The following is a 24,465-nucleotide window of genomic DNA, read 5'->3' as shown; positions in this document are numbered from 1 at the left end:
ACAATGACATATTTTTTACCCCACCGACGGTGTTAACATTCTTAAGAACTTCAAATAATTAAACGCAACTGTCAATAATGTATTGGTAAATAAGAATATAAGATAACAACAAATTTTGTAAATAAGAATAATAAGTTGTGTCAACCAAAACCTTATTAATAGATAAGAGTACATTCCAATCAATTCCAAAAAAATATAAATTTGTATGAATTTCAAACTTGTAACTAATCCTAACATTGAAGCATTGGAAAAACTAATCTCTTTCCCCATGAATCTGAATCATTTAAAGTCAGTCAATTTCCATTTAGATAGAAGTGATCGTAAAATATTGGAAGAAATAAAAAATTATTTAAAAAACCCTAATTGATGAGCAGAAAAGGGATGGAAACTATTATTATACTTAATGGCGTAGAGTTCAATAACTTGATAAGATATATGTAGGAATGATGATATATTCAGACAAATGAAAAACAACAAATGAGAGATGACATTGAACCCCATTATAACAATGACTTGTTGAAGAAAGGACTGATAATTGGTGGATAAAAGGATTTAAAGGAGAAAATTTTGAAGGTGAAATGAAATAGTTTTAAAACGAAATATGTTGGTTAACAACAACTAGACCTCAATTTTTCTGAAAACTAAAACTAATAATATTGTTTATAATTTAGTTACTACTAATCCCTTGTTTAAGACTTGTTAAAATTTTGTAAATAAAATATATCAATTTGTATAAATAATTATTACTCATTTGTTATAGTATTTGTTATAAATTATTTATCTTCCTCAAATTTTAAAATTTTGAAAGTTGAGACTATTAAGCTATATTGATTGTTAAATTGACAAAATTACTCTTTTGAGTTTATATTTTATTCGAATCTTCTCATAACATAAACATGTGGGTGTGCTAAGGTAACTACAAATTTCTTCGTAAAGCCAAATTTGACATATATATATTTTGTTAAAAATTGTACTTGTTCTACCACTACAGTATCTAATTGAAGAAGCTCTACACAAAAAAAATTGTAGGAAATGAACAACTAAATCTGTTTAAGTTTTTGTATATTTTTATCAAGATCTTTTGTATAACATAATTCTTATGAATTAAGCGAGTGGTGAAAGAAAATTGGTTGATAAATAAAAATGTGTGTTAGTCAAAAACTTTAATATTGTGATTTAAGAGAAACCCAAACAAAAATTAAAGTTAAACAGTTAAATTATTTGATTTTATCAATGAACAATAGTGTTACACATTTCAAAATTTTATCCCGAATATCTAATCTTAAATAATATGGTATCAATTGAATAATAAGATAACATAGGTAATTCACTTAAAACTTGTGAAGAATTATAAACCGTTCAATGTATAGTATATCATGTGTCATATACCATTTGGAAATCCTAACAAAATAGGTGACTCGAATGAATTAAATGCAAACTGAGTCGCCTTTAAAATTGTGATTTAGTTAAAAGTTAATGGATTCATTTGTTAGGCTGCTAATTTCTCTACAACCACAACTTTGCCACTGCACATTGGTGATTGGTGTTTCAAATTTCACCAAACTGCCATCGCCCATTTAATCTTGTTTATCTCAAAATGTCTCTCCTCTTTAGACTTGGCAATTTAGCCCGGCCCTAATTTTAACCCGATTGACCCAACCCTAATTGTTAGGGCTTTGGCCCGAATTTTCGGGTTTCGGGTCGGGTTCGGGCCACAATTTTAAAGCTCGAACAAATTTAGGGTCAGGGTCGGGCTTAAAGCCAACCCGACCCTATTTGCAAAAAAAAAAAAAAAATCACAACAGATCACACGCTGCACGCATACATCACAAACAGCTGCATCACACAAGACACAACACGCACAGCTCTCAAATTCTCAAAAACCCTAAGCCACTAAGCTAGCCACCCAGCTCGCCGTCGAATCAGCCAGCAGCATCGTGACTGTCAACGCACGCCAGCCAATTAGCCGCGTCTCGCCGTCGCGTGTCTCGTCGTCGCGTCTCACTGTCGCGTTTCTCGCCGCCAATCCGCCATCGTGACCCGCCATCGTGACCATCCGCGACGCCGCTAGGTGAGTGAGTTGAATTCATGAATTGGCAATTTGTTCAGTAATTATTTCCGACCAATTTGTTCTGTAATTACCCATAAAACCAGCAGCCTCGATCGGTTCTGTTGAACTTTTTAAGTTGTAATTATAATCCAATTCACTGCTTTTTAAGTTGTAATTACATGAATTTTAGAATTGATTCCATTGTGGAATTTCCATAAGCATCAAATTGATTCCATTGTGACCTTCAAATTGATCGGTTCTGTCTCGTGTGACCCTCAAATTGATTCCATTGTGGAATTTCCATAAGCATCAAAACGGCATAGCATTTTAGTGCTTTGGTGGTTAATTAATTGAGGCATGTGGACATCACACGAGCAGCTTGGACAGCACATGAGCAGCTTAAAGCCATCTGGAAATGCAAGTTGCAGCTGCATTTGGAAAATGGTTGTGGTAAGCCTGACCCGATGTTGGCCCAATTCGGGTCGGGCCCAACCCGACCCTAACTATAAATAGATAGGGCTTTTTTAAGATCGGGCTTTAGTTCTTTATTGATCGGGTCGGGTCGGGCTCGGGCCAAGCCCGAGCCCGACCCGATGTTTTGCCATCCCTACTCCTCTTTAGTCCAATTTCATTTTCTGACACACTCAAATTCATCTGCTAGCATTCTGCTGCCTCAGAAAAGCCATATATCAGATTAAAATGACTAGAAATTCTGATTTCTACCGTAAAAAAATTTCATAATTTTTCATTACATTGCTAAAATATTTTGCAAAAAATCAAAGTTCACAGTGATAACATTACATTATTTATCACATTTGACTTGATATCCACTACCACGCTATATTTATGACAACTTTTTCATTATGAAAGAAAATTCATGCATTCCTCTGAATATGATTCCTTCTATTAAAACAAGACTTAAGCATTAGGGAAAGCTACAAATTTTCAAAACTTGAACAAACAAGAATTATTTAAAGCAAATTTAACTCCATTTCAAAGAGAACGATATTAAACATCCCAAAACATATAATTCATGGCTCAAAACCCAGTCTAAATATGAAAACCTTCAAAATAAGTTGTGAAACTCATAACATTGCCAATCACTAGCCTACTAAAAACAACAGTAATGAACCCTAGTTTCCAACAAAAAGTTTGAGATAGTATGACCAGAGATGGACTCTTCAACGGAGCCTCCTAGCTTCTCTCTCAGACTCGAGCAAAGTGAGGATATCACCTTCTCTAACGGGTCCCTTCACATTCCTCATGATGAATCGGTTCTGATCGTCTAAAAACTTGACTCTCACTTGAGTAACCTGTCCTCTTGAACCAGTGCGGCCCATGACTTTCACCACCACAGCGTGCTTAATCTGAGAATCCATTCTGCATACACATAGAAGAACATGGAAGCAAAACAAATTCTATTAAAACATAACACTAGAAGAACATTACATCAAGGGAAAACGACACTTCCAAATACCCACATGCACATGAGCAAGCAATCAAATGAGGTCAAAATCCAAACATACAAAAACATTAAAGAGAATTTAAAAGCAACTATTCACTACAATACCCAATTGAAACTATGAGTTAATAAAAGTCATATTTCGCAGCAAAATTTACAATATACACTACACAAACTGCTAAAACATAATTGTACATGCTAACGTAACATCAAAAAACATAAAGCATAAAACACAGAATCAAAATTACTCAAAAGTAACACCTAGTCTTGGCATGTTACTAATAAAAAAAATCAAAATAAAGCTTCATAAACTAGGTGCTATCAAACATCAAGTGTGTTATCAGACAGATAAGGCAATAACAACAAATGCGGCAAAATTTGACTAATTATTTTCAATGATCTTTAAACCCTAGTTTTTCTATAAACATTTTCTCACCAACCAAACAATACATAAACAAGCCAATAGGCACGTGTATAAAGTTCATCAATTCAAAAAGAAAAAGTATATTTTTACTTCATTAACGCAATTAGGTATGTTCAAATTATTTTTTACTGTACGACAACAAATATTATTTCAGCAACAAATAGCTTGCAATAGATCAAAGCCATAAGCGTCATGTAAAAATAACAAAAAGGCAAAAGCAGAAAACGACATCGTAAATTAAAAGAGACGATGAATAATTAAACAGCGGAAAAGGGAACTGAAGCGAACCTGAGCGAAGAGGCGAGAAGAGAGAGAAGGTGACAGAAGCGGCTGCTAATTTCTTTCAGCAGTTCTTGCAATGGAGCGAAAAACCCTAGATTTATTGGCCTTTATATAGATGGACTAATTTTAAATGACCGTTCTGCCCGGACGTGTGGGGGAAATCGGTTGGGGGTATGTTAGTCAAATTAAGAGAAGTTTAAGTTCGACAAGGAATTTGGATTCGGTGTAGTCGACGTGAGTCGCACTTGATTTGTCAATCCATTGAGGATTGAGTTTTTCGCTTTTGTTATTGCGTTTTCAGCCGTTGGATTGTCTTACTTTCTTTTAACTTCAATCTACAATGGTTCTTTGGGCCTTGGCAATTGGGCCCTAGGCCCTTGGGAATCACTTCACTACGATACCGTCTTCAACCTATTATTATCATCATTCTTCTCCACAAAAAAAAAAAAAACCTATTATTATTACTACCACTACAATACTACTTCTACTACCATTATCACTGCTGCTACAACAAGAAAAATAATAATTAATAATTAGGCACTGTAGCTTTTTCTTTTGTCGATTTTGCTATAACAAAACTTTGTTGAAACATACTTTAAATTTACTTTTATATATTTGTAAATCTTAGTTCAACTCTCTACTATGGAAGTGATACTAGTTAATCCAAATGATGAAGTAATCACAAAAATTTTAAATTTAGTTATGGATGATAGTTAGTTTCGTTAGTAAATACTTGTTATGATGTTATAATAGGTATGGAGCTCAAACAATTCACATGTGTGTAGGAATGGCAATGGGGAGAAGGTAGAGAAGGGGATTAACATCTTTATACCTATGTTCGATATTCTGTATATGCCTCTGCCCCCGTCATAATTGTTTAAGGAGATTCTCATTTCCTTGTCGAATAATAACAGAGGATTCTTGAGAATCCTCCATCCTCAAATAGCTTCCGATTAACCACTACATTTTAGTTTTTGAATTTGATCCAATTATATTAAACTAAAAAAATTTAAACAAAAGTAAAGTTTTACAATATATCTAAGTAAGGCCTAGATGTTTTAACTTTACCTTTAACTTTATTTTTTATTTTATTAGATAAAATTTTAAAAGAAAAATTTTGGGCTAACACCTTTTGAATAAGAATTGTTTGAATAGTTATACAATTAGTTAATTAGACTCGAAAGTTTCAAAATATATTTATATAAATATTCTAGTAGTTGTTATTTATACTAATATTTTATAATTTAAATATTTTATTTATTCATTAACGATTCTAAAAATAAAAATACAAATTAAAATGAAAAAAATGAGAAATCCGTCTTTTCCCTGAAAAAGAAATTGGGTACGAAGTTGTCTCTCTTCCTTATTGAATAAAAAATTAGGTATAAAAACATTCCTGATACCCTTCTTAAATGAGAAAAATCCTCGAGCAGCCTTATCTTTATAGGAATTTTTACCATCCCTTCGTGTGTACATGTGCTTAGCGAGACATTATAAGCTATACTCATTCAAATTACCATGCAGATTTGGTAATGAAATGGTAAAATAAATTACCAAAATTTCACAATTCATAAAGAACATTTAAAAAAACGAAAAAACGGTGGAGGATGCTTATGACGAAATTTATAAAACCGAATCAAATAAGTGAAAATATAAAATTCATAGGGTAACAATTGCAAGCACCTGAACATGAAAAAAAAAACACAAAAATTTGTTGTTCAGAAAAATATAGACCGCACTCTGCCACAGCTTTGCTAATCGCTTTTCAGCTGTCTCTCTCTAATGGAGCTCGCATTCGCTCACTTCTCTTCCCTTAGAATTTCTGCTGTAACTTCATTTCGCAGTACTTATCCACATCAAACAAAGACACCCATTAAGCCAAACTGTATATCCTCTGAGAATTTATTAAAAACCTCCAACAAATTTCCTTCATTTGGGCTCTACAGGCACAGAACTGGTTTTAAACATGCTTCAAAACAGCGTAACTTCATCTGGGTATGTTTTGCTTTCTATCTTACTCAAACGTCAGCTTCATTTAATTGAAATTAAGATGTTATTTTGAATAGGAAGTAGCTCATTTTACTAGCTGGCTTAGACAAGAACTGTGATATGCACCTTAAGTTGTATCATTTGTGTGAGCTATGAAGACTAATTACATTTAGATCAATATGCTTGTTAAGGATGAGCGGTATAGTTTACATGATACTATTAGTTGCACCAAGTGTATGATGATGGGAAAAAATGAATAATTGATGTTATGTATGACGTATTTATCGGCAACAAGTGATTGTCTGCTGGAAACCAGCCAATCAGTTAGCAGGTTGAAAATGTACTAGTTGAATCAAACCAAGTTCAATAAATTTAATTGGCTTTTGCTGAATTTCATTTGGCAGGTTTTAAGATTTGATATGGTTGAATTTACAATATTGTATCTATGAGACTCCGGAGCATGTCTATGGATTTAATGTGAAAATGGATGCTTACAGGCTTCCTCTCAAATTGGAGCTGCTGGTTCCGATCCATTGCTGAACAAAGTGTCAGCTTTCAGAGACGCATGCTGGAGATTTCTAAGGCCACACACAATCCGCGGAACTGCTCTAGGTTCTGTGTAAGTACTTACAAATGAGCACACTGGTTAGCATGTGTAAATCAATTTTAGTTGGATCTTATGACATTTATACTTGATTATTTAATTGACAGTGCTTTGGTGGCGAGAGCGCTGATTGAGAACCCTAATCTAATAAAGTGGTCTCTGCTGTTGAAGGCGTTCTCTGGTCTTTTGGCTCTCATTTGTGGGAATGGTTATATAGTTGGCATCAATCAGATCTACGATATCGGAATTGACAAGTATGCAATTAACTTTTTTTCTTAAATCCTTTGGTTCCATATAAAACATCTAGTAATTGACTTGCATAGCCTTAAAAGCAAAAGTGTGGTTTTCACGCAACCAATGATCATTATACATTATTTTAGTCAGATTGTTTTCATCTGTTTAACAAAGCTAACTCTTAGGACTGCCAGTATCTGGATTAAAATTTCTCAAAAAATTCCCCGGACTGATATGTTACTTAGCCAGGAGTTCTTGATTCAATTCATTGTAAGGCATCTTAAGCCATGAAAGTGGACTGTAAAGTTGGTTAACTGCGTACTCAGTCTTTAATCCAAGATTCTTCTTATGATAAATATATGTTTGTAAATTCCTATGCTCTCTTTATGCAGGGTAAACAAACCATACTTACCAATAGCTGCGGGAGATCTGTCAGTTCAATCTGCATGGTTTTTAGTGATATTTTTTGCAGTGACTGGTCTCTTGATTGTTGCATTCAACTTTGGTCCATTTATCACTTCTCTTTACTGTCTTGGCCTTTTTTTGGGAACCATCTACTCTGTTCCACCATTTAGAATGAAGAGATTTGCTGTTGCTGCATTTCTTATAATAGCCACGGTATGCTTTATTTTCACCCTCTTCTCCAAATTCCAACAATCAACTTTATGTTAATTTGTGAACTTCTCCATTGATGTTTGAAATTTGATGATACACCATAATCAACACACTGCATTTGGATGCACAAGTTGCTCATAAGATTGGAATCATAATCTGAAAAATTCTAACTGATGTATAGACAAGAATAGGGTTTTTAGTCACATTGTAAAGTACTAGCCCAGAGAAGGATATCCCTAATTGGTGTCATGAAAAGATAACCATTATAGAAGCTGTGTTTAAAAATTTAGATATATTAAGTGTCAGGAATTGTTCTTAAGACAAAAAGTTCTGATTTTATGCTACTTCTGTTTGATTTATCTTAAGAATCTTTCAGTTTGCATAACAGTTATTTTATTGCTTCTAATAAAGTTGTTGTTCTTTTACATTGATTGGTACAATTTTTATCTAGACACATGTGCCTCGAGAAAGTTAGATTGTTGGACAAAAGATAACAGAAAATAACCTCTGCAGGTGCGGGGTTTTCTCCTTAATTTCGGTGTATATTACGCCACCAGAGCTGCCCTTGGACTCTCATTTGAATGGAAGTAAGTTGTTATCGATATCAATTGCGTCAGAACATAGTCAATTGAGACACAACCAAATAAAATTTTCCATGCAAGTGTAAACCATGGTTTTCATGTGCAAGCTGACCAGTATCTGTCTTGACTTTTTAGTTGTGGGTCAACTCTTGAATGAAGAGTAGCATAACAAACAAAATTTAATAATAATCTTGAATGCTATATGGTCCTCCTTGTTATGGAATGCCCTTGGCTGAGTGCATGGTGTTGCAAACTAAGGAAGAATCTTAATGTTGCCTCTTCACTTTCTAATTGCAGTGCACCTGTTGCTTTCATTACAGCCTTTGTCACATTGTTTGCTCTGGTCATTGCTGTCACCAAAGATCTTCCAGATGTTGAGGGGGATCGCAAGTAAGTTTCTGCCCTACTTGGATCAATTTATTGGTTTTCTTTCTTTTTCTTTTTCTTTGAGTCATTTCTACCACAGAGTTATATTCATTAGATTCCTCTTTGATTGTTCTACCACTAACTTTTAATAATCTATATTAGTCCAATTTATAGCTTTTATCTTCATCATTTCCTCAGCAAGCATCCTCTGCTTTAATGTTTTTACCATCACTTAGAAACCTGCTCTGCTTTAATTGGAACTAAACCCTCTACTCTTCTAATATTTTAGACTTCTAACACCTTCCCTATTCCAATATATGTGTTTACAGATTTAAAATATCAACTTTGGCAACAAAGCTTGGAGTTAAAAACATCGCCTTTCTTGGTTCTGGACTTTTGCTGTTGAATTATGTTGCTGCCATATTGGCAGCTATTTACATGCCCCAGGTGAACACTTCTCTTAAGAAGTTATTCTTATTGATTTATACACGGTTTATATCATTGAATGCATGATCTTATGCTTATTTGTAAATCTCATGGAATCAGTTGAGTGTTTCATGGTATCTCTTACTGTTTGGACTTATTGAGTCTAAATTGTTTCTGCAAAATTTATGCTGATGTTATGGTTGTCTGCTGAACTCATGGAATCAGTTTAATAGTTGTATTTCTTGACATTTTTCTTCAATGCTAGGAGAACTAAAGTCTAGTATAATTTTCAGGCTTTCAGGCGTAGCTTAATGATACCCGCACATGTAATCTTGGCTTCATGCTTGCTATTCCAGGTGTGTTTCTTTGTACTACCACAATCATTTTTTCTTTTTAATGTGATTACTTCTGATTCGTCGCCTGGATAATTTTTTTCCCCACTTTATGTGCTTCCTGTTATGTACTTTATTAGAGTTTAAATACTATTTTGGGCTTTCTTCCATAAGCTAAAGATTTTGGATTACGTACTATTTTGACCAAAATGTCTTCTGTTCAAATTCTTAGAATTTTTTGATTCTATTATTTTGCATTATGTAAGTTATGTCCAGAAACATGCACATGGAGGACATCAGAGTTTGAATACTATTATTGGGTCTTTTCTTATAAACTTAGAATTTTTTAAACTGCTAGCTGGTCAAGACTATGCCCGATTTAGAAATTAATTTCTGCTATGCATGGTTATTGTTAGTCTGCTGCTTTAATTTAAAGATTCTTTTTTGTTGTTCTTTAATCAAGTTTTATTCCTTAACATAAAATTCTATTTAAATATGGTTTCAGACATGGTTATTGGAACGAGCGAATTATACCAAGGTAATTCTAGCTACATGTTGCACCTTAGGAATGTGGTAACATTCCTTTAATTATCAATTTAGTTGGAAAACCTTTTTTCACATCTTGATTCAGGAATGTATACTGAATGATTGTTTTGAAGAGGAGTTGGGTTCTATAACTAATTGATATAAACCTGGAGGCTGCAGGTTTCATTGGATTTCATTAAGCTTTTGAGATCTTTGATCTTCGAACGAAAAATTTCTTTTTTCAGCTCTATTTTCGGACATGATTAAAATTATGTGATTAGGAAAAAAATGATGTAGATAGTGCAACATGATTAGAAGGGGTGAAAGAATTAAAGAATCTCTACTGATTAGAAACAAAATAAATAATGGATTTAAGGAGGAGGAAAAATAAAATATTGGAAGAGAACTGAATTAAATTTTACCATTGTATGGGCACAGCCCTCCTCACCTATATGCTATATTTATATTTAACATAGGACTCGTATATGAAAGTCCTGAGTCTGCAAACTTTAAAAGATGCTAAAAGCCCCTGTAACCCTGTTAACCTAAATTACACAATGAAATAACAGTATATCTGCTATTATAGTTTAACAAGATAATGTTTTAGACACCCTCTTAGGAATAATTTTGACATCAGATCAATTTATTTTGGGTGGCCTTTTGGGTACTATTTCTACTGTGATAGTAAACTTGCTAAGTATTTTCACATAATAATGAAGTGGGTGTGGTGGTAAAGTTTTCGAAATTTTGCTGCTTTCTAATCTCTAATTAAATTTGGCTGTAACAATTGAACTTTGCCTTCTCAATGTCAAACCTCTAGTAGAAGAATCATATTTATTTTCTCTTCTTGATATGGTTCTATGTTAATTTTCTTTTTGCAGGAGGCAATCTCAGGGTTCTATCAGTTTATATGGAATCTATTCTATGGAGAGTATGCCATATTTCCTTTCATATAGTATAGGGTAATTTTTACTTTCCTCCCTTGAGTTTTGGGCTTTTTGCACTTAGATAGCGAAGATCGGTTTATTAGTGAAAACCCCCCTACGAATTGCAAACGTTAGTTCTCTGTTAGTTAGTTGTGGGCACTTTGGTAATCTCATTTGACAAGCAAAAGTTTTACGCTTTTTGGTTGACATGAGCCAGTGAGTTGTCAAATCAGTTTGAAAAATTGTGTCTTAATTTATAAAGCAAAATTTGTAAAACAATTCAAAGTGGCCTTTTCTCTTTCGTGAAGCACGATTGTGGCCTTTTCTGTTTCGACAAGCACAGTTAAGAGCTCTGTTTAGAAGGCAAAAAAATCTTCTTTGTTGTAGAGCAGTATCCATTACTTGTGTAAAGTGAATAAGAAACACAAGACCTGCATTATGTATCGCTCTGAATTTCGCCGATGCTCCAGGAATCCAAATCGCTTTGTTGAAGCCAATAAAAGGTTAGTCCCTTACAATTTTTTTTTTTTTTTTTGGGCCTAATTTGGAGCGTTTTGATACTACTCTAAGTGGAAAATGTTGAGTGGGTGCTTGATTTCTTGTTAATTGACATGGTTTTGATGAGATTTGTAGAACTGTGGAGTAAATTTGTTTACTTTAAAGTAGTAATACTCTTATCATAGCATATGATATCAAACAACATTACAAGTCCATAAACTGTTAAAGACATTTTCAACTTTTATTTAGAAAGACGAGAAAAAAGAACTTATCCAGATGCACTTAGTCATTTATAAAATGTTTGTTTCGGAAATCATTTTTTTCACGATTGTTTGTAGAAAATAGAAAACTAACTTTGAGAAACAATACTAAACACCCTTGAATATTATTTAATGTTGTAATGTAATTAATGGATTATCTTCTCACTTGTTTTAGGATGATTTGCACATTGGTATTATAGTCACATATTGTTTGCATTTGGTATTTATTACATTTTAGCTTTTTCTTTAATATATGTATCATTTATTTATGTTGTTTTATGGTATTGCAGTGTGGTGTATTATGATGTTGAAGTAGTATTTTGGTTTATATGATTTATTGTTAGGGTTACAATTGTCTCTTTATTTATTGAATTCAATTGTAAATAACCTATATTTAAGGGGTATAATAGTAATATTATAGTTGATATAAACTTGGCGCCAAATGTTTCAGATGTGTACAAATCCAACAGGGGCATTTTAGAGTTTTTAACTTCCACTAACAGTCAACCATAAAATTAACTGACGGTGGGGGGGTTTTCACTAATAAACGGATCTTCGCCATCTAAGTGCAAAAAACCCAAAACTCAAGGGAGGAAAGTAAAAATTACCCATATAGTATACTATCCTTTAATCTTTTGGTGTCCCTCTTTTTTTATTTTTTTTCCCACTCGTGGTTTTGGGTTGGGGCGGGGGTGTGGGGTTGTAATGAGAGAGGTATTTTAGTTGGTTAGGTTAATTATTGTATAATTTTGTCATTGATTCTTCCTCTTGTATGTATAATGTATATCTCAGTCGTCAAAGAAATATGATATGTACATTGAAATATGTTATAACTAACAAATTCTCTGTCCAGTGACTGTTACTGTTTCACTGGTTTGTTGAATCACAGACCTGAATCCTAGTCTTCCTTGATGACACTTTTATGATCTTCAGTTTTAGATGTTACAAGCGTAATTTCTAACTCCTGTTCTCAGAAGAAAATAATGGGTTCAGAGAAGAACAGTTATTTGGTTTTCAAATGATTTTATGAACTTTAAACATCAATTTTATGGGTGCCATCTTACATGGTAAGGTGGGGATTTGCTGCTTTAATGTTTTAGAATTTCCGATGCTTTAGAGGTTAGTGGATAATTGCAGGTGTTCAATAATTCAACAAAGGGCTTCTTTTTTTTTTTTTTAAACCAACAGTAGGATTTGTTTTGGTGGTGGTGATCATGCAGACATGTGTCATAGCTTAATTTAAGCCTATTAAATACATTCTGAAACTTGAAAATCATTGATACATAAAATTAATTACCAAAACTCAAGATTGAGTGCCATCCAAAGTTTCGTAGTTCTAGATCCAATATCTTCTAAAGTGGCTTTCAGTGTCGGATACAGAACGCTACTTTACAATGTCGAGAGAAGAATGATTTTCAATTCCCCTTTTTTCTTCAACTTTAGATCCAATTTAGAAGATTTCAAAAAACTAAAGAATTGAAAAGGGACTCGTCTTGTCATAAACATGTATGGTCCCTTTAAATTTCATGCCATTTTTACCCTGAATTTAAGAAGGTAACGTGTAAAAGATTGGTATAGAATACAGAAAGTATCTCCTATGTCATGTTCTCTATCCCCAACATAAGTTTCAAAAAATGAATGAATTTGTGTTTTCATTTCAAAGTAGTCTACGGTTTTGTTTGTGATACTACTACTTGCTCTGGAGCGAGGGGGCTTTTGGCCAATATTTCTCGGCTTACTGAATTTGGAGCAAGCACTCTCGGGCAAGAGTGGCTTCTGATCCGAGATGATGAACTTGCTCTTGGAGACAAGTTTGCTAGCTCGAGAATCTGGGCTTGTAGCTCGGATGGGTAATCCCTCATGCAACCAATCCGTGGCCCGGCCCCTGTACTCCATTTTGAGGATAATTGCTGAGCCAACTGATATGATTTCAGTCCTTTATGTGAATCTATCCTTTGCATGATTTTCTCTTTTGGAACTGGCTTTTCATTTTCTTCTGCATCTTCATCAAACAGATTCTTTTTAGAAACCATGAAATCTTCCTCTGACAAAAATGATTCTTCAGCTGTTTCATAACCATCATCTGAAGGATGCTCTTGATATTCAGAACTGCAACTTTCTGGAAGTGCTTCTGTCTTACAAATGTCAATCATGTCACTGCTCCTTGGTACTTCATCTCTTGGTTCAGGTTGAGCTGGATTTTCTGCAGGATTAGGCCCTTCTTTTCTTGAATCAATGTCCTCTTGAGCTGAGGTTTTAACATCTGCTGCTTCAGTGTCTTGAGAGATTCCTACTTCCAGTGGGTTGTCATGGATGCTTTTGCTCTTTTTGATAGCTACTTCTTCCTCTTCTTCTGGGCTTTTCTGGAACGTAGCAAGAAAGATATGCCAAATTAGCCTCAGTTTGTCCAATATTTAAAGGAGATTTTGGATAGTTGAAAATCTCTTGCTACTCAATTTAACTTTATTTTACCTTCACATTAGTGAGATCCACATTGTGCTCCCTGAGGAATGACATGAATGCTTGGAAATTTTCTTCTGTTGGGAGATAGTGTCCACTGTGTGGCCAAATTGCCTATCAAGTTAAGAAAAACAATATCAATATACAAACACCTGCCCGAAAGTATGGAAATTGTAGTATGTTTGGAAATACTTTTGGCCTGGAAAAAAGTTTTTCCAAATAGCCAAAGTGCTTTTATTTTCATTTATGTTGATTAACATAAATGTATATATGCTTATTGTCATTGAAAGTGCCTTAAGGCCTATTTTACCCAAAAGCACTTACTAACGCACTTTTTGAATATGAATTAATTTCTTGAAAATTCAAATGGTGGCTTGTTGTCTACCTTTAGATATCCATTGTCAACAACTAATCTCCCAGCAGATAGCGTGGCTCCCCCAGCCAAAAAGCTTGAATGTTGAAAATTGCCCTTGATCTTCTGCCCCACATACAATGTCTTTGAAGTGCTGAGCACAAAGATCCACTTAGTATCTTTTGGTCCCTTTGTACTATCAAGAACTGTCCCACTCTTCTTGTAAATCAACTTCCCATCCTCTATTCTTACTTCATACTCCATCCTTTCTGTCTGCAAATTGGAAAAAAAAAAAGTCAAAAAAATATCGATTTTTCAACGGATATATCAGTAAACTTGATATCATACGAAACAAATCATTTGTTGCTCATAAAGGTGATAACATGAGTAATTGCTGCTGGAGATGAGACTAACCGGACCGAGATACTTGATGCATTGTTGTTGAAGCTTTGATCTGGGGCACCTCTCAAGATTAACTTCTTTCCCTGCTCCGATATCAAGCCTGGATGCCAGAATGTTGGTGTCAGTTTTTTAAATTATACTTAGTACTGGAGCTAAGAATTTTTCTGTTCATTTTGTTGGGGTCTCAAGTATCCTTACCAGTAGAAGAATGGCTGCTGGCTCTCACAATGCAACCAGGTGACATAGTAGAACTGAAGGTTATGTCCATAGCGATGGCGAGGATCAATCTACCAATAAAAAGAAAAATGATCAACAAGGGTAATCTAGCAAACAGATAGTCGTTTCATTTTGAAGGATTCCATGGAAAAGTGAACTCACTGCTTCAAGCCAGTGCTGCAAAGCAAGCTTACGAGCTTTTTCAGACTTCGATAACCCTTTCCCTACCTGCCGAGGAAAGAAAAATCAGCTATCAGAATCACCAGAGAGATGTTACAGAAAGTGAATCAACTCATTGTCTGACGCTCACCTTAGCAGCTCTTGTTCTTGCTCTTGACCAACGAGAAAGAGCGGTCTCATTTTTGTCGATATCAAAGAAGGATATGGAGCTCCGCTTCAGCTCAGCGAAATCTAAGACCTTCCACCTACACAATGACAGTCAAATATTATATAGCTGTTAAGAGCATAATATTTAATAGATCTTTACAGCACATTGAGGTTGATTGATTGATTCATACCATCTCTGCTCTGCAAGAACTGCACAATCAGCCAGCCTTCTCCTTGTTCTGAAACTTTTATACACTTTCTGCAACCTTAAGGCAGCTTGGTATATTTGATTCCCATGCTCCAATGGCAAATGGGATTTGGCGTCTTGAAAATCATATGATCCTGGAGATTGGTCACCACTTTCTGCATCCTTAAAGCTCATTGTGTTACCAAAAACTTGATTATCCATTTCTGCAGAAGGGGTTTTGAATGAGAACTTGCCCTCCAATGCTCTCCTTTCAAAGCTAAGTAATCTTTCAATCATCTTCTTCCTTAGCGCAGTTGGTTTTGAATTTGATTCGCGGCCATTGACACTGAGTTTTCGCAGCACTGACCTCTCATTAGCAGCCTCTGTAAGACTAATTGATCTCAAATGAACTTCTCCAAAAGGGCTATCAAGATCATCAAAATCAGCAACCGGGTATGAAAATGATATCCCCATCTCCATCTTGAACGGATGCTTGCGGTTAGCTTGAAGTCCCAAGATCTCAAATCACCAAGACTTATCGGTCTGAGTACCTGTTTGAATCATCAAAAATCAAATAAATATAAACAATTTAAAGAAAGTTTTTATCTGGGAAATGCAATATGAGGTAAAAGCATCAACGTCCAAGCATTTTTTTAGCATTTTCCTTGTATCTCAGGCCATAGATATAGCTTAAATGCAAAAGAAGCTCAGTTGCACAAATTTCAAGCATCCCCATGAAAACACATTTCTATTTCCTCAAAATGATACAAATAATTAACCTAAAATCACAAAAAATCAATAATGACATTCAAATGGCATTCATCGTGAAAATAAATAAACAAAAGACCAACGCTTTTTCATCTTTAGCTCTACAACTACAATGTTCATTTCAATGCAAAAACAAAAAGGCAAAATGCAAATGAGAAAAATGGGACAGGATAAAAGTGGAATGCAGATTGACTCATACCTTAACCTGAGCGAAACAAAAAGAGCCAAAAAATAATAAAATGGATAAAACGGAAATGAGAAGAAATTTAGAACCAAAATGAGAGAAAATGAAGGGCGAGAGGTGGCGTGCGATTTGATTGTATTGTTTGTTTTGAAGTTGTTTAAAGGGTTTGTAATGGATTTTTTTTTTTTTAACAGAGTGGAAATTCAAGTTTCTTGAGCTTCTCTCTCTGTATCAAGAATGCACAAACAAATGGCTGGCTTGTTGCTATTCTTATCAAGCAAATATATATAGAGAATTAGAGATATGAGAAGCAGAAGGAAAAGGGTTTGTTTTTTTTTTTTCATTTTACAAAGAGAGGCCCCATTTCCAACCACGTTTATTTGACTATTTTTGTTTAACATTAAATATAATATAGAGATTTTCTTCTTTTCTCTCTTTTTTTTTTTAAAAAAAAAAATTGAATAGAGTGCTTATTTTGAAATAAAATATATATGTAAACTTTCGAAGAAAAAAATGAGGTAAATTTTTTATATCATTGGTAAATTATTTTTAAAGATAGTTTATTTTATTCATACGAGAGTTTTGAGATTTCAAATCCTACTCTTTTAGAAAAAAAATTACAGATTGAAGTGGAATTTGGGTACATTTTGTACTACTAAAAAATTATAGTGATCAAATTATTTTGTGTTTATAATTTTCTTCATTGACCAGTGTCAACAAAAAATTATATGTTTTGATTAATAAAAAAAAGAGAAGGAAATTTCTTTGTCAATGAATGATGTACATAGTCTCCTGCCACTTCGACCATGGTCAATAGTCAATATAAAATTATAAGATAAAGTTTCATTTTGATTTTTCAAGTTCTTAATAATGTTTTTTTTTTCAATCAACTTCTTAAAAATGTTTGAATAGTCTTACTTGATTTTGTTAATTTTTTTATTTGTACAATTTGATTTTTCAATTAACCTACCAGCTACCAGCCCAAATCACAAATATAGCCAAAATTTAACATGCTTATGTTATAAATTAAAAAAAAAAAATGGTTTGTCGGGATAAAATAGCTCATATTTTGCTTAGCAATTTTATTGTTGAGCATTGTACAAAGGCCTGACTCTTCAAAATTGAAAATCAGAATATGGTAAAAAATAAAAATATAAATTGAATTAACGAATAAAAAGTACTAAAAAAAAACGGTGCCATTTACTCTATTTTTCATTCCTTTCGAACAAAAACAAAAAAGAGAGAAAAATAAATGACAGAGCATACAGTCATGAGTCAACCTCCTCAACCGCCACCGCCACTCTACGGTGCTTGTACCCAAAAGTACAAATCTCGTAGGCTGTCGCGAGAAACAGTAAAACTCCACTCGTGCTTCCAGCAAGTCACATCCACGCTCCATCTGCGTTGCCTTGCTGTGATGGGGGACTGTATTCACGCGTATAAGATTAGAGTGAATTTTCAAAAAAATAAAGTCAATTACGTACATAGTGTTACGTGGCATTACACCAGCTGTATTTCTCGTATTCTCATGCACACAGCTTGTACGTTCGACCATACGGACTAATTCCACGTGGCAGATTGGACTTCATTAATAAAAAAATGAAAGAATTTAAGAAAATGAAAACAAATCTCACTCGGTTTTGTGTTGACTGAGCTCCCGGCTGCTCTGCTCTCCCCACACACTGAAGCCAAATCCAGTTTTTTTTTTTGAACTTATAAAAAAAAAAAAATTCAAACTTTGCTTTCTTATTTTCTTTTGATGCTTCCTCATTTGTTGGTTAAATGTCCCTCATAATTTTACCTTTGAAATAGATAAAGAAATTATATGGATACATAGATCCAACAATTCTTTTTTTTTTCTTCTCTCTTTTTTCCTTCATAATGTCTTTGAAATATGTTGAAATTGACCTAGATTAATCCAACGAGGCAGTGTCTATCTCAAATGAGAAATGTATACAAAAAAGTTGTATCAATCTTACATTATTGTAACAAAGAAATACCCTAAAAAGAAAAAAAAATGATATTTGAGGCAATCGAATGAAGTGGGTGTGTTTCTAAGTTATAATTTTCCAAAAATGAGAGTAGTCAATCCACATCAACAACAAAGTGGAGCTGGAAAGCACAAGAGGGAAAAAAAACAACGTTAATGATTAAACAAACAAACGGGAGACACTAATTTTGGTAGTGGATGAGGGATTATGACTTAATGAGTTTTTGGATTTGTACGATTTGGGAGGAATTTTTAATCACATAATTAAATAAACCAACCCAGCTATGTGTCTCCCTTTTCCATATAACTCTTTAAGAAAATCTACGAATCTGATCAATCAGCATTAGGCGTCTTGTCTTTTTGGTACAGCGCGCTTCACCAAACCAAAGCACCGACACTCTCACTCATTCTGACGCACTCTTCCTCATTAAATTTCACACGCGAATAAGTTGATAATTGCCAGGCTTTGACAAAATGAGATAAATGGCTGCCATTTTTGTGGCAATATGTTGTGTGCAAAAAAAAAATAAAAATTAATAATAATAATAATTAAGTAGTGGGCCAATATCTGTGCTCTCCAGTCGACACCCCCCCCCCCCCCACTTCAATGCTTTTTCTTTTTGAATTTTGTTATGATTATTTTTCAATAAATTGAGTGATGATCTTAATTATGTGAGATTTACTGCTCAAACGTATCAATTTTGAGTATGATTGGGAGTGAGGTATTGTAACTTTTAAGTTGTAATTATTGTAAAATAAAATCTACAGTTGTGGAGTAAAAATTAGAAAAAAAATATTTGCTAAGCTGCTAAAGCTCATCTACAAGTGTTACCAAACACTTTAGTAGCAAGACTTTGACAGTACAGCTACCTCATCATACTCCCAAACGGACTATTTGTTCTTCTAATTAATACTAGTTCTTTTAATAATATACTTATAGCATATTGAATATGATACTTTAAAATGAAACATTAAGAAAATCTTTCTCAAATAATGCACATAAAGAGACTTAAATTCCTTTTTACAAAAAAATAAGAAGTGAATCGTTGAGTGTCTTAACACCTTTTGAATCAATAATGTAAACATATTAGAGAATTTTCAAGTTTCAATAGCAATTAAGATAGTCTCATAACAAGAAAATATACGAATCATGCTCAAATATTCAAATCGCTACTTGATATATATCGTAATTGAATATTATCGGACCTGAAAAAATGTATCTATGTATAATTCAAAATTTTCACTCTTGGAATCTTCCAAAGTTTGGTGGGATTCTTTTAACTTAATAATTAAGAGGCGATTTCGAGACACTTGCCTATATAATAACTTGAGAGTTGAGAATAAGAAAAACTTATGATGCATGTTGGGTTTTATTTTAGGGTTTGGCGTTTAACGAACTTTCCTTTGTTCTCTCTCTCTCTCTTGTCGTCTCCCTGTTCAATAAAATTATCAACCAAGCTGCTCGTTTCACTGCATGTGCCCATGGTTTTTGTGCACTAACCGCTGCTCAATTTTGACCATTTTTTTAACATTCTTTTGGAATGGCAATTGCATAATAAATAACGCAAGTGTTCGTTAATTGGAAATTAAATAATATTGACGAAACTACTCGAAAATAGAAAAACCAAGCGTGGGAGTCAGTAAACGAGCTGAAAATCATATCATTATCGTCATTTTTTGAACGTTCTTTCTGTAACCCGTTTCTATTATTTCATCACAACTTTGTGAATTACTACTAATCATCGAGATTGAAGCATTCAACATTCAAAATTCAAACCCTAGAACCCCATTCAATCTAATTCAGTCAACACAACTCATTCCTTCACTCCAGCTTAACCAATTTTTACTCATCAAATTCCATTTTCGTCAAGCCTTTTTGTCATGATCATCGCTTTCCTCCTACTAGAGCTGGAGTTTCGACAAAGACTTTGTCTTTGTTTTGTTTACACCCATCTTCGTATCACTTACAAGTTAGGAGAAAACTTTGACTTGGACATGTCTTGTACTCTTGTTTACATCAAGTTGAGCTTTTAGCATTTTCTTGGTAATGGAATGGACTATGGAGCATTCCAACAATAACGAAGGCTACTCTTGTAATTTTCTTTTAATTGTTATCTAATTCGCATGTTTTATTTCACTAAATATGAATTCAAAATTAACAGTTAGTAATATAACCATAATTTGCTGTGATTCAATGTTGTTTTGCTAAGAGCTAAGATCAAGTCTACATTTAGCCGTCAATATTTAAAAAAAAAAAAAGTTGCATATTAGTGTAATTTTATTCGCTCCGGTTATTGTTTTTTAATATGTAAAACTTTTTTTTTTTGTTTTTAAATAATAGGTAAACTTTGGTACGTGAATCGGTGAATAAATATTATTTTGATAGATTCCAATCGCATTTGATAATGAAAATACCTTTGTTGGGTCAAATTTTGTATTGCCATTGAATGGACCACTTGGACCCAATCCTCGCAGCCTCACTTGGGCTTATCGTTAAAGTACCCAAATGCTTTCCAAGAAGATTCCCCTTTTAATTTAGCACATGAGAAGGGGTGGGTGTAGTTAGTTACCAATAACGAAAAACTCGAAATATTCCAATCATACTTGGCCTACAAACTTTTAAGTAACCCAATTTCTTTTGGTTCCCAGTGCATGCATATAGTATTATTTATATTTGATTGGGTTCGAGGGTCGGAGTAGGTGTAGAGTTGGGTTTTGTGAGTAACAACAACAATGTAATACAATCTAGTTAAATTTGATAATATTATAGTTTTAAAATAATTATTATTAAACTGTGATATAAAAGTAATTACTCGTAAAAAGAATCATTTAAATATTTAATAAAATTTATTTTTAAAAGTGTTGTAAGTTTCTAAAGTCTTTAGTAAATCTTACTATTGAATCATTGTAACAATATAAATGATTAAAATAAACATAATATTGAATAAATTTTATTTATAAATTTATAAAAATGTATATATAATTTTTTTTCTACATATACTCATTGATAACTAATATAAATTTTTTATTTTATTAATTTAATCTTTTTATTATCTCAATATAATTGGTAACCATAATAATCTATTTAAATTTTGATAATTTGATTTCCTAATTGAATAAGGATAATTTTATTTTTAAATATATATGAGGAGATTTGGAAAAACTATTCTTTTTATACTTTTCAAAATCTGCTATAGAATAAAGTGATTTCGCTAAACTAACTTTTTTAAAAATTTATAATGCACTAGAATTAGTTGTAGTTTTTCAAAATTAGTTTTAAATCTTTTAAAAGCAATCCAAACAGGCCCTTAGAAGATAATACAATAAAAATATGATATGACAGTAATTAAATGCAAAAAGAAAATAATAATGACAATGAGAGCAATTATATTTTTAATTTTTATTTTTTAATAAAAAGTTAAAGCAATAATAGTTCTAGTATCATTATAATGAGGAAATTAGGGCAATTTTAATTATAAAATTAGTTTGGTAAATAACTCATTTTTTTATTTTTAGAATTAAAAAATATGGATAATAAACACGAACAAGCTCATCAAAAATATATTGTTTGCTTTATACCTTTTAACTCTCTCTCTCTCTCTCTTTTCTTTTAAGTTTTATACGGCCCCTATTTTGCTATATTTGTTTCCCTCATTCTATACGCCACAACTAACACGTCAATCAATTTATTTCATGGGGTGTTTAGTTAATACAAATGATTTAGATGTTTAATTTTTTGCGACGATTTGATTTCCAAGATAATTGCAGTACTTTATATGAATTTATCTATAAATGTATGTTGTTTCTATATAATTTAAAACTTTTTTGTTTAGTGTGTACTACAAACCCTAACTTAATTTATATATTTATATATATTTTCTCTCATCCTTTGTTGCATATCGAGCAAACCAATCATTTCTTTTTAGTATCTAATTTCGTCTCCATGGTTAAATCGAAATTTTAGATGTTTGATATTTTGTGTCGATTTGTGTAGTGTTTTTATATGGACTTATTTGCGAGGGCATTTCGAATGTTCTCAAACTGGTATAAGTAAAGCTCAATGTTACTCACAACAACAAAATGAAAAATAAATTTCTCTCCATTTTCTAATTATTGTTTCTATTTGACATTTCATTTCTTCCAATGTTCTACATTATTTGTGTACAATTTTTTTTTTTTTTAAGTTCTCCAATAAATCCATGGTGAGACATTAGATTGTAAATTCAAGGCGCTAAACCAAAAAGACTTTCATTGTTCTTCTCTCATGCTTCAATACTTGTTGCATCAATAAAATGTAATATATATGGGGACTCCCATCAACTAAGGACTTGTGTGTTAATGAAAATTCACATACGACACGTGATTAAAAACAAAAAAAAAAGTATAATATTTTAATTGGTAAAATTTTGCTTTAATAAGTAGCATATAACATGCAAAAATCTCAATAAACGCAAACGAGGATTGTAAGATTAGAAGTTTTTAATGAGTTTTTGGTACCTGTAGTTTAAGATAAAGATAGGTGGTAAATAAAATATTTAAAAAAACAATAATTATCATCAGGCTCTAAAGGGAAAAATGTCAGTGGCCCACGTGTGATTACTCGATTCCTGTATGGATATTGATTTGGGCCGGGTTGTTACCGACTATTAAACGGTAACACATCCAGTACAAATTTTGATTGTTCTGTTCAGTTTCCAACATCTCACAAAACCCTAGCTTCTCTGTCACTCTCTCTTCCTCTGTGCCGCCGCGAACAGCAGTAAGCTTTCTCTTCTCTGTTTGTTTCCCGTTCAAATCAGGAATAATTTTAATTTATTTTTTGTATATAATACGGAATTTATTTTGTTTAATGTCTCGCAGTGCGATTTAGTTCGTTAGGGTACGTTGTTTTGCGGTAGATTTTGATTTTTCTTTTCCTTTGGGTTTTGTTTTGTCTCATCAAATCAGATTTCTGATTTCACGCATCTACAAGGAAAGAACAACATGGCGTCGAGATTTTGGACTCAGGTTTGTGCTATTGATTTCGGTTGCTTACCATGATTATCGTTAAATTTTGTGTTTTGAATTATACTGAAATTATCGGGAATAAGCAATTTTTAATTTAGCATTAGTTTTTTTTTCATAGTTTTTGAATTGGGATTTTTGTGTGGTGTTATTAGGGTGGAAGTGACTCCGAGGAGGAGAGTAGTGACTATGAAGATGATGTTGAAAACGAGGGAGTTGAGACCACCACCCAAACTGCTGGAAGCAGGTATCTGCAGGCTAATGCTAGTGATAGTGATGATTCTGATGGTCAGAAACGTGTTGTTAGGTCGGCTAAAGACAAGCGGTTTGAGGAGATGGCGGCAACTGTTGACCAGATGAAGAATGCTATGAAAATCAATGATTGGGTTAGCTTGCAAGAGAGTTTTGACAAAATAAATAAGCAGCTTGATAAGGTCATGAGGGTGACTGAGGCCGAGAAGGTCCCTACACTTTACATCAAAGCTCTTGTGATGTTGGAGGACTTTTTGAATCAAGCGATGGCAAATAAGGAAGCAAAGAAGAAGATGAGTAGCAGCAATGCTAAGGCCTTGAATTCAATGAAGCAGAAGCTGAAGAAGAATAATAAGCAGTATGAGGATTTGATTAATAAGTACAGAGAGAATCCTGAGAGTGAGGAGGTGAAGGATGAGGATGAGGAATCAGAGGAGGAGGAAGAGGATGAGGATGAAGAGTTTGAGGAGGATCCTGACAACATTAGGGCCGGATCAGGATCTGATAACGATGATGATGACGATGGAGAGGAGGCTGAGGATACTAATGACAGTGGTTGGGTGAGGCAGACGGGTAGGAGAGATAAGTCAATAGACAAGCAATTTAAGAATCCTAGTGAGATCACTTGGGAAACTGTTAACAAAAAGTTTAAGGAGGTTGTGGCTGCTCGGGGTAGGAAGGGAACTGGAAGGTTTGAGCAGGTTGAGCAACTTACCTTCTTGATGAAGGTTGCTAAGACTCCTGCTCAG

At 33.4% G+C, this 24,465-nt stretch overlaps 4 protein-coding genes across 6 annotated transcripts in view; 2 read left to right on the top strand and 2 right to left on the bottom strand.

The window, feature by feature from the left end:
- Positions 1-3,017: 3,017 nt before the first annotated feature.
- LOC18039036 (40S ribosomal protein S28) lies at positions 3,018-4,326 on the bottom strand. The gene is made up of 2 exons (XM_024182092.1): positions 4,225-4,326; positions 3,018-3,430 (listed from the first exon to the last, which is right to left on the bottom strand). The coding sequence occupies exon 2, from the start codon at positions 3,427-3,429 to the stop codon at positions 3,232-3,234; it is 198 nt and encodes a 65-aa protein (XP_024037860.1). The 5' UTR covers position 3,430; positions 4,225-4,326; the 3' UTR covers positions 3,018-3,231.
- Positions 4,327-5,918: 1,592 nt separating this feature from the next.
- Positions 5,919-13,656, top strand: LOC18039406 (homogentisate solanesyltransferase, chloroplastic). Of its 3 annotated transcripts, XR_002904889.1 has the most exons (11): positions 5,919-6,213; positions 6,705-6,826; positions 6,919-7,065; positions 7,438-7,663; positions 8,174-8,247; positions 8,539-8,631; positions 8,937-9,054; positions 9,327-9,389; positions 9,871-9,903; positions 10,772-11,319; positions 13,640-13,656. XR_002904889.1 is itself a non-coding variant. In XM_006429901.2 (10 exons), the coding sequence occupies exons 1-10, from the start codon at positions 6,001-6,003 to the stop codon at positions 10,844-10,846; spliced, it is 1,164 nt and encodes a 387-aa protein (XP_006429964.1). In that variant the 5' UTR covers positions 5,919-6,000; the 3' UTR covers positions 10,847-11,344. The 3 variants fall into 3 exon arrangements, 2 of the variants coding, with proteins under 2 accessions (XP_006429964.1, XP_024037869.1); XM_006429901.2 differs by lacking the exon at positions 13,640-13,656 and having other exon boundaries at positions 10,772-11,344; XM_024182101.1 differs by lacking the exons at positions 9,871-9,903; positions 13,640-13,656 and having other exon boundaries at positions 10,772-11,344.
- Positions 12,777-16,715, bottom strand: LOC18039171 (IQ domain-containing protein IQM6). Its single transcript, XM_006429900.2, has 9 exons — positions 16,486-16,715; positions 15,523-16,069; positions 15,315-15,429; positions 15,167-15,232; positions 14,987-15,075; positions 14,801-14,888; positions 14,420-14,659; positions 14,047-14,148; positions 12,777-13,937 (listed from the first exon to the last, which is right to left on the bottom strand). The coding sequence occupies exons 2-9, from the start codon at positions 15,996-15,998 to the stop codon at positions 13,242-13,244; spliced, it is 1,872 nt and encodes a 623-aa protein (XP_006429963.1). The 5' UTR covers positions 15,999-16,069; positions 16,486-16,715; the 3' UTR covers positions 12,777-13,241.
- A 6,399-nt stretch (positions 16,716-23,114) lies between these two features.
- Positions 23,115-24,465, top strand: part of LOC18039170 (eukaryotic translation initiation factor 3 subunit C) — a 4,952-nt gene continuing 3,601 nt past the window's right edge. Inside the window, exons 1-3 of the mRNA XM_006429898.2 lie at positions 23,115-23,219; positions 23,408-23,467; positions 23,620-24,459. Coding sequence (XP_006429961.2) covers positions 23,444-23,467; positions 23,620-24,459 — 864 coding nt within the window. The 5' untranslated portion in view covers positions 23,115-23,219; positions 23,408-23,443. The remainder of the gene's footprint in view (positions 23,220-23,407; positions 23,468-23,619; positions 24,460-24,465) is intronic.

The sequence above is a fragment of the Citrus clementina genome, unplaced genomic scaffold (genome assembly GCF_000493195.1).
Source record: "Citrus clementina cultivar Clemenules unplaced genomic scaffold, Citrus_clementina_v1.0 scaffold_6, whole genome shotgun sequence".
Lineage (NCBI taxonomy): Eukaryota > Viridiplantae > Streptophyta > Magnoliopsida > Sapindales > Rutaceae > Citrus > Citrus x clementina.
This window is presented reverse-complemented; position numbering and strand designations above follow the sequence as displayed.